At 45.1% G+C, this 9,154-nt stretch overlaps 1 protein-coding gene across 1 annotated transcript; it reads left to right on the top strand.

Moving 5' to 3' along the window:
- Positions 6,872–7,906, top strand: LOC110433860 (uncharacterized mitochondrial protein AtMg00810-like; the record flags this gene model as incomplete). Its single annotated transcript, XM_021456734.1, has 1 exon — positions 6,872–7,906. A coding segment is annotated over one exon (1,035 nt), but the record flags the coding sequence as incomplete, so codon positions are not given.

The following is a 9,154-nucleotide window of genomic DNA, read 5'->3' as shown; positions in this document are numbered from 1 at the left end:
CTCTGACGGTGATGCCGGGGATCCTCCCACTCTAGAAGTCCGATGAGCATCTCAGGACACTCATTCCACCGCTACCTGGGGCGTATCAAACAACCTCGTCTTGACCACCAGCGATGGTCAATTAACGAAAATTTCTTCTCCTCGCCCTTACAGGATAGCAAGTGGCCACCTTAGCACCAGGATCACTCGTTGCGAAGACATTGCAGTATCACAGACGACACAAGACCAAAATAATATTTCAGAGTAAAACAGCGGAAGTATTACATAACTTAATTTACAAAGGTAGTTCTTCCAAATAGTAGAGTGTTATTACAAGCCAGGTCTAGCGGAGCAACTTAAACTTTAGCACAGAGATTACAAATTTACAGACCCTGCCCATGGGTCACGCTCACTGTTGACGGTTCTTAAGTATCAATTTTAATTATCAAATAATCAAGAGAAAGGACCAATATGCAACCATCACCTAGAATTAGGGTTTGATCTGACAGAATTCCACAAGTTTTGTTGTTTATCTGTTTCTGCAGGGGGTTATCAGGAAATAAGGAAGAAAGGCCCACATGTCGGGATTACATAGAGATATCAACGCATCGCGTAATTTTTCATCATCTAGAAGACTCCAGAAGCCACGAGACCGAAGCGGAGGCGAAACTGGGCCAGGCCCAGGGCGCCCGCCCTGGTAGCCTGGGCGCCCGCCCCCCTGTTGGAGCCAAATCAGGACTCTTTCGCTCGGGATATTCCACCGAGCTATTGGATCAAGAAAAACATAGTACCACCTCGCCTATCGACCCAAAAACGCATAGAAGGGGAGGACTATATGAAAGAGCATCTAGGCCCCTAGTGATTTCGGTGATTAATGACATTATTGATTACTATGACTAACGTGTGTTTTGCAGAGGCAAAGTCATAGGTAAGGTCATGGTATATAGGTACTCGATGGACAGGGACGTACATGCCTACTTAATGGTGGAAATCGTTTCGGTTTTCAAAGGAGGGATGGACATCGTCAAGACTAGGCTAGGTCTAAGTGCCATATGGTGAAGAAGGGCACTTAGAGTAGTTTAGGACCTTGTTTTTCCTTTGACCGTACTATTAAGAGGGGCTTTGATATAGTAGCTTGACTTAGGCAAGGCTTTAGGTTTAGGTGTGGTGCACACTTGGTAAACCTAGCACTAGGCAGCTCAGAGATAGTCCTTAGTTCGAGAGGAACAAACTTCGTGTTGGAGCGATCGCGTTTCGATGAAGTTTGGGTGCCCAAAGGGGCACCGGACGCTACACCGGACGCTCTGTGAGTGCGTCCGGTGAGGTCCTTAGCCGTTAGAACAGTGCCGTGCTTAGGGTTAGGCACCGGACGCTAGCACCAGACGCACCGGGCAGCGTCCGGTCCCTTACCCAGGGAGCTTGCAAAGTCCCCCTGAGCACCGGACGCTAGCACCGGACGTGCCGGGCAGCGTCCGGTCCCATGCGCAGGGAACATGTAAAGTTTCCCCGAGCACCGGACGGTGCACCGGACGCTGCGAGTTAGCGTCCGGTGACCTGTCAGAAAGAAGAGCAGGTAGCCGTTATGTCACACAGGACGCTCGGTGCAGTGCGTCCGGTGCAACATAATGTGCGTCCGGTGACCCCGTTTTCAGTGAAAAACGGTTGGCCGACCTTTGGACTTGGTGGATAGTATTTATACTTCTCCACCTCGTCCATGAGACTCCTCTTGCCCATTTGAACATCAGAGAAACTTGTTGTGGAGCAAGAGAGTTGCAAAGAGCCTAGAGAGGATTGGTTTTTGAGTGAATTCTTGAGAGAATCCTCCTCTAGTGAGTTCCAAGAGTCAAGTGTGCATCCATCACTCTCTAGTGCCTTGTTTGGGTCAAGTGAGAGTTCTTTGCTTGTTACTCTTGGTGATCGCCATCACCTAGACGGTTCGGTGGTGATTGGAGGCACGAAGATCACCCGGAGTTCTTGTGGGTGGCTCGTGTCAAGCTTGTGAGCGGTTTTGGGCGATTCACCGCGACGGAGTGTCGAAGAATCAGCCCGTAGAGAGCACTTGGTCCTTGCGCGGACCAAGGGGGAGCAAGACCCTTGCGCGGGTGCTCCAACGAGGACTAGTGGAGAGTGGCGACTCTCCGGTACCTCGGCAAAACATCGCCGAGCATTTTCTTCCACTACTCCCTTACTTTCTAGCATTTACTTTGTGCTCTTACATTCTTAGAATTGCCATGCTAGAATAGGATTGGAACTAGGTTGCAAAACTTTTATCCGGTAGCTCTCTAAGTCACACTAGGCACAAGGGGTTGAATTGGAGCTTATAGGTTGCTTAAATTTTTAGAGAAGCCCAATTCACCCCCCCTCTTGGGCATCTTGATCCTTTCAATTGGTATCAGAGCCTAGTGCTCATTATTTAGGCTTCACCGCCTAGAGAAAGATGTCTAACGGGGATGGGCCGCCACCCATGTTCGATGGGGATGACTTCCCGTATTGGAAAATACGGATGGAGTCATACCTTGAGGCATGCGATGTAAAGTGCCTAAAAGCCGCGACCGAAGGGTTTGCCCCTACGGAAAGAGCCACCGCTCTTACTCCACAAGAGCAAGAAAACGAGAAGTGGAATGCAAAGGCCAAAAACCACATCTTTAGAGGTCTTTGCAAAGAAGTGTTCAACCCTGTTCGGAGCCACAAAACCGCCAATGAACTTTGGAAGGAACTTTGTGCGCTCCATGAGGGAACTAAGAGTGAACGCGAGGAACGCTATCACCTAGTGATGAACAAGCTTAATACATTTGAAATGCTTCCTAAAGAAAATGCTAATGAAATGTATTCTCGCTTGAATGTCATTGTAGAGGAGCTAAATGGACTTGGGCTTACACAAATGAGTACGGCGGATGTAGCAAGGAAGATACTATGTGTGCTCCCTATTGAGAAATATGGGCACATAGTAATCGTGCTTCATCAAGGCGATCTTTCCACTGCTACACCAACCACCATATTGGGGAAGATCAATGCTCATGAGATGTACATGCACATGAACCCTCAAGATAGCTCCTCATCGGCCAAGAAAGAAAAGAAGAACTTGGCTCTCAAAGCTTCTCATAAGGGCAAAGCCAAGAAGGTTGAAGTTGAGTCATCAACTTCAAGTGATGATGATGCATCTATTGCCCTCTTGGTGAGAAGAACCACCAAGATGTTGAAGAAGCTCAACAAGAATGGAGTCAACTTTGACTCCAAGAAGAAGAAGTTCTTCACAAGTAGCAAGAGGAAGCCCATCTCCGAGATGGATTGCTACAATTGTGGTGAGCTTGGTCATCTTGCTCATCAATGTCCAAAGCCCAAGAAGGACAAGTACAAGAAGAAGAACAAAGAGCAAGATGACTCAAGTGATGATGAGAAAAATGACAAGAAGCAATACAAGAAGAAAGGTGGCAAGAAGAAGGAGCACTACAAGAAGAAAAATGGCAAGGCTTATATTGTTGGTGATTGGCTCACCGACATTGAAAGCTCAAGTGGTGACTCCTCCGGCAATGAAAGTGATGATGAGAAGGTTGCCGCTATCGCCATCGATGCTCCATCACCATCATCTTCACCACCATCTACATCCTCTACACACCTATGCCTTATGGCCAAAGGTGACCGGAAGGTACAAAGTGAGGATGAGAGTAGTGAAAGTGATAGTGAATATGAATCACCTTCTTATGATGAACTTGTAAAATTGCTAAACAAATACACAAAAGTCATAAGAAAGACTAGAAGTGAAAATGAAAAGCTTGAACTTGAAAATGATACACTTCTAGCAAAGCTTAACTCTAGTGATGAGCTTAGAGAACAAAATGAGATCTTGACCACTAAGCTCAAGGAGCTCAAACTCTCTCTAAAAGAGCTTAAAGAAAAACATGATAAACTTGAGAGTGTTCATGATGAGCTTATCACTAGATATAGAGCTATGAAAGAAGAACTAACAACTCTAAAAGCAAACTATGACAACCTTGAGATTGCTTATGAACTTGCAATTGATGAAACACATGTTGCTACTAACAATGTTGCTAAGCTTGATGTAGCCACATCTTGTGATGACTTACTTGTGGAGAGCACAAGCAAATGTGTTGATTGCAAGGGCAAGAAAGTGGTAGTGGCCGAGAGTTATGAGGACACTATCAAGCTCAAGGATGTAATTGTCATGCTCAAGAAAGAGTTGCAAGACCAATCCAAGCACAACACCATTGTGATTGAGTCACTTGATCAAGACAAGAAACTTGCATATGAGAACAAGTTACTCAAAGAAGAAAATCAATATCTCAAGCTTGGTTTGATGTATGACAAGCAAGAAGAAGATGAGACATTCATCTTGGATGAGTTAGCTAGCAACAATGACCCAATCATCAAGAAGCTAAATCAAGAGAACAACAAGCTCAAGAAAGAGAAGGAACACCTAACCATGGGATTAGCAAAGTTCACAAAAGGGAAGGACCTTCAAAGTGAGCTTTTCATGAACACCGTCATGAAGATGGACAAGAGTGGGATTGGCTATAAGTCTCATCAAACAAAGCTCATCAAGTCTCTAGTCACTCATGATCAGGCAAGCAAGCCAAAGCCAAAAAGATGTTTTGAGTGTGGTCAAGAAGGACACTTTGCTCATGAGTGTAAGGCACCACTACCACCACCCTTGCCCAAGCATGCAAGACCATTTGCCTTCAATGCTCATTACATTGTAAGAAAAGACAAGTGTGGCAAGGTCAAGGTTAGCTTCATGGGGCCACCAAACAAGCAAAGGCCAAAGAAGATTTGGGTGCCAAAGCAACTAGTAGAGAAGGTCAAGGGCCCTAAGCAAATGTGGGTCCCTAAATCTCAAGCTTGATCTCTTGTGTGTAGGTGAACTACAAGACCGGTGGATCACATTGGGTAATTGATAGTGGTTGCACTCAACATATGACCGGAGATCCCCGGATGTTCACCTCTCTTGATGAAGATGTTGACAACCAAGAGAAGATCACATTTGGTGACAATTCAAAAGGGAAAGTCAAGGGACTAGGAAAGGTTGCTATATCAAATGACAACTCCATCACAAATGTGCTCTATGTGCAATCTTTGAGTTTCAATTTGCTCTCGGTTGGACAATTATGTGATCTTGGATTTGAATGTCTATTCAAGAAGAAGGAAGTAATTGTGACCAAGGAAGATGACAATGAAGTAATTTTCAGAGGCTTCCAGCACAACAACTTATATGTGGTTGACTTCTCATCCAATGAAGTTAATGTCAAGACTTGCTTATTCACCAAGACCTCTCTTGGGTGGTTGTGGCATAGAAGGTTAGCACATGTTGGAATGGGCACACTCAAGAAGTTGATGAAGAAAGAATTGATTAGAGGCTTGAAGGATGTGACATTTGAAAAGTACAAGCTTTGTAGTGCATGTCAAGCGGGCAAACAAGTTGCAAACACTCATCCAACCAAAGCCTATCTCTCTACTTCAAGAGTGCTTGAGCTACTTCACATGGATTTATTTAGACCAACCACATATGCTAGTCTTGGAGGCAACAAATATTGTTTGGTCATAGTTGATGATTTCTCCTGGTACACTTGGACATTCTTCTTGCAAGACAAGGCCGAAGTTGCATCAATATTCAAGAAATTTGCAAAGAATGCCCAAAATCAATTTGATATGAAGATCAAGAAAATTAGAAGTGACAATGGCAAAGAGTTTGACAACACCAACATTGAAGAATATTGTGATGAAGTGGGAATCAAGCATGAGTTCTCCTCAACATACACACCACAACAAAATGGGGTTGTAGAAAGAAAGAACCGGACATTGATCACCTTGGCAAGAACAATGCTAGATGAGTACAACACTTCGGAGAAGATGTGGGCCGAGGCAATCAACACGGCATGCTATGCTTCAAACCGGCTCTTTCCACATAAGTTCCTAGAGAAGACACCATATGAGTTGCTCAATGGGAAGAAGCCCGATGTCTCATTCTTTAGAGTGTTTGGGTGCAAGTGCTACATCTACAAGAAGCGCCAACACTTGGGAAAGTTCCAAAGAAGATGTGACATTGGCTACTTGGTTGGCTATTCATCAAAGTCCAAAGCATATAGGGTCTTTAACCATGCCACAAACATGGTTGAAGAAACATTTGATGTTGAATTTGATGAAACTAATGGCTCCCAAGGAGCAAGTGATAATCTTGATGATGTAGGTGGTGAACCATTGAGGGATGCTATGAAGAACATGCCGGTGGGAGACATCAAGCCTAAAGAAGATGATGATGATGTGCAAGTCATTGAGCCACCATCCACCTCACAAGGTCCACAAGATGAAGACAAGGATGTGAGAGATGCTCATGAAGACACCCAAGTCACTCATGAGCAAGCGGTGGCACAAGCACAAGATGTTGATGCTCCCCAACCAACCCCTCAAGTGGCACCAAGAAGAACATCACATCTCCTCCAAGATCACTCAAGATCTCATCATCGGGAGTCCATCACGTGGTGTAACTACTCGTTCTAGACATGCTTTATTTATTGAACATCACGCTTTTGTGTCTCTTGAAGATGAACCAAAGACTATAGAGGAAGCTCTTCGTGATGCGGATTGGATCATGGCCATGCAAGAGGAGTTGAACAACTTCTCCCGCAACCAAGTATGGACACTTGAAGAGCGACCCAAAGATGCAAGAGTGATTGGGACAAAGTGGGTCTTCCGGAACAAGAAGGATGATCAAGGCAAAGTGGTGCGCAACAAGGCAAGACTTGTGGCAAAAGGCTTTTCACAAGTGGAAGGTCTTGACTTCGGTGAAACGTTTGCACCGGTGGCAAGACTTGAAGCAATCCGTATCCTACTTGCATATGCATCAAGTCATGATATCAAATTATTTCAAATGGATGTGAAAAGTGCCTTTTTAAATGGTTATATTAATGAGCTTGTCTATGTTGAGCAACCCTCCGGTTTTGAAGACCCTAGGTACCCCAAGCATGTCTACCGGTTGTCCAAGGCATTCTATGGTCTCAAGCAAGTTCCTAGAGCTTGGTATGAGAGGCTTAGGGACTTCCTCATTGAGAAGGGCTTCAAGATTGGGAAAGTTGACACAACACTCTTCACCAAGAAAATGAATGGGGAAATCTTCATTTGCCAAGTTTATGTTGATGATATTATTTTTGGCTCTACTAATGAAGATTTTTGCAAGGAATTTGGTGATTTGATGTCCAAGGAGTTTGAGATGTCCATGATTGGCGAGCTATCCTTCTTCCTAGGATTTCAAGTCAAACAAATGAAGGAAGGGGTCTTCATCTCTCAAGAGAAGTACACTCAAGATCTTCTCAAGAGGTTCAAGATGATGGATTGCAAGCCAATCAAGACTCCCATGGCATCAAATGGGCATCTCGACTTGGATGAGGGAGGTAACCCTATTGACAAGACTCTCTATCGCTCCATGATAGGAAGTCTGCTCTACCTCACCGCATCTAGGCCCGACATAATGTTTAGTGTGTGTATGTGTGCAAGATATCAAGCAATGCCTATGGAATCTCACTTGATTGCAGTCAAGAGAATTCTTAGGTATCTAAAATACACACCTTGCCTAGGTTTGTGGTATCCCAAAGGTGCAAGATTCCAACTTGTAGGCTATTCCGATTCGGATTATGCCGGGTGCCGGATTGATAGAAAAAGCACATCCGGAGGGTGCCATTTCCTAGGTAGATCACTTGTCTCTTGGATGTCAAAGAAACAAAATAGTGTTGCTTTGTCAACGGCCGAGGCGGAATACATAGCCGCCGGTGCTTGTTGTGCACAAATACTCTACATGAAACAAACTTTGCTAGACTATGGAGTAGTACTAGACAAAGTACCTTTGTTGTGTGACAACGAAAGTGCCGTAAAACTTGCAAACAACCCGGTTCAACACACCCGCACAAAACATATTGACATCCGTCACCACTTCCTTAGGGATCATGTTGCTAAAGGTGACATATCCCTAGAGAATGTGGGAACGGAAAATCAATTGGCGGATATCTTCACAAAACCCCTAGATGAAGCTAGGTTTTGTATGCTGAGAAATGAACTTAATGTGCTTGACTTATCCAACTTCACTAAAAGATAAAAGTTGTGTGTTGATTCTTGCAAATAACCTTTGCTTTGCATATCATGCATACTAAAACTAAAAATATAACTTGCATGTAGGGCTTGTCTAACATGGTTAAGATAACCCCCTTGTGTGTGTGAAAAAGCTTAACCTTGGATCAAACTTGACAAGCATTAGTTTTCTCTCAAGTATTGCATTACAACTCATATCATGTGCATGCTTGTTGGTTGATCGTTTCTTTTCGGTTATTCGTTGAGCATCCACTGTGTTCGTCCATAGATAGGGGGAGCATTCCAAGCTCATTATGTTTCAAACCCCTAGCTTTATGGCCATACGATGCTCCTTGGTGATTTTTCTCGAACTACCTTCATAAAAACTACTATGCCTATGGCTAAATATTTGTGAAAATTTGAGGGTTTGAGAGAGGTCACTCATACCAGTTCCATTTGGTGTTTCCTTGTGTGCTTTTGAAGATGGAACTTGGTTGGGTCAAAGTCGGACGTGGTGCTTAGTTGGAAAAGTGCTTAGAGGAGCACCGGACGCTGCCTCTGAGCGTCCGGTGCGGTGAGTGCGCCAGACTGTACTCACCGGACGCAGGAACAGTATCCCTGTTGCGTCCGGTGCGGTGCGTCCGGTGCCCATCGTCCGGTGCAAAACCAAAATGCAAACCTCTCTGCGCATGAGTCCGGTGGTCACCGGACGCGTCCGGTGCAACATAAAGAGCGTCCGGTGACCCCGCGGCGGGCGGATAAAGCCCGCGCCCAGAGGGTTTCGCGGGCGGTTTTTCTTCTTCCTCCTCCAAATCTCTGGCCGCGCCCGTGCCCTAGCGCCGCCGCCGTCGTCCTTGCGCCATTTTCCGGCGAGTTTGGAGCTTTCCCCCACGCCAGATCTGCTAAGGGACTTCTTCCCTTCCCTCTCCTCGCTCTGGTTTCCTTCCTTGTGAAGAAATTAGGGCTTGGGGTAAGTTCTCTGCTCTATCTCCCAAGGTGCTCGAGCTTTTGTGTCCATGACTTTCGATTTAGGATTTGATTCTAATCTCGATGGTCTTCTCGTTGCAGCACCTCTAGGAGAAGATTCGTGGTCTCCGGAGGT

Source organism: Sorghum bicolor, chromosome 3 (genome assembly GCF_000003195.3).
Source record: "Sorghum bicolor cultivar BTx623 chromosome 3, Sorghum_bicolor_NCBIv3, whole genome shotgun sequence".
NCBI lineage: Eukaryota > Viridiplantae > Streptophyta > Magnoliopsida > Poales > Poaceae > Sorghum > Sorghum bicolor.
Note: the sequence above shows the minus strand (reverse complement) of the source record. Positions and strands in the feature narration are given on the sequence as shown.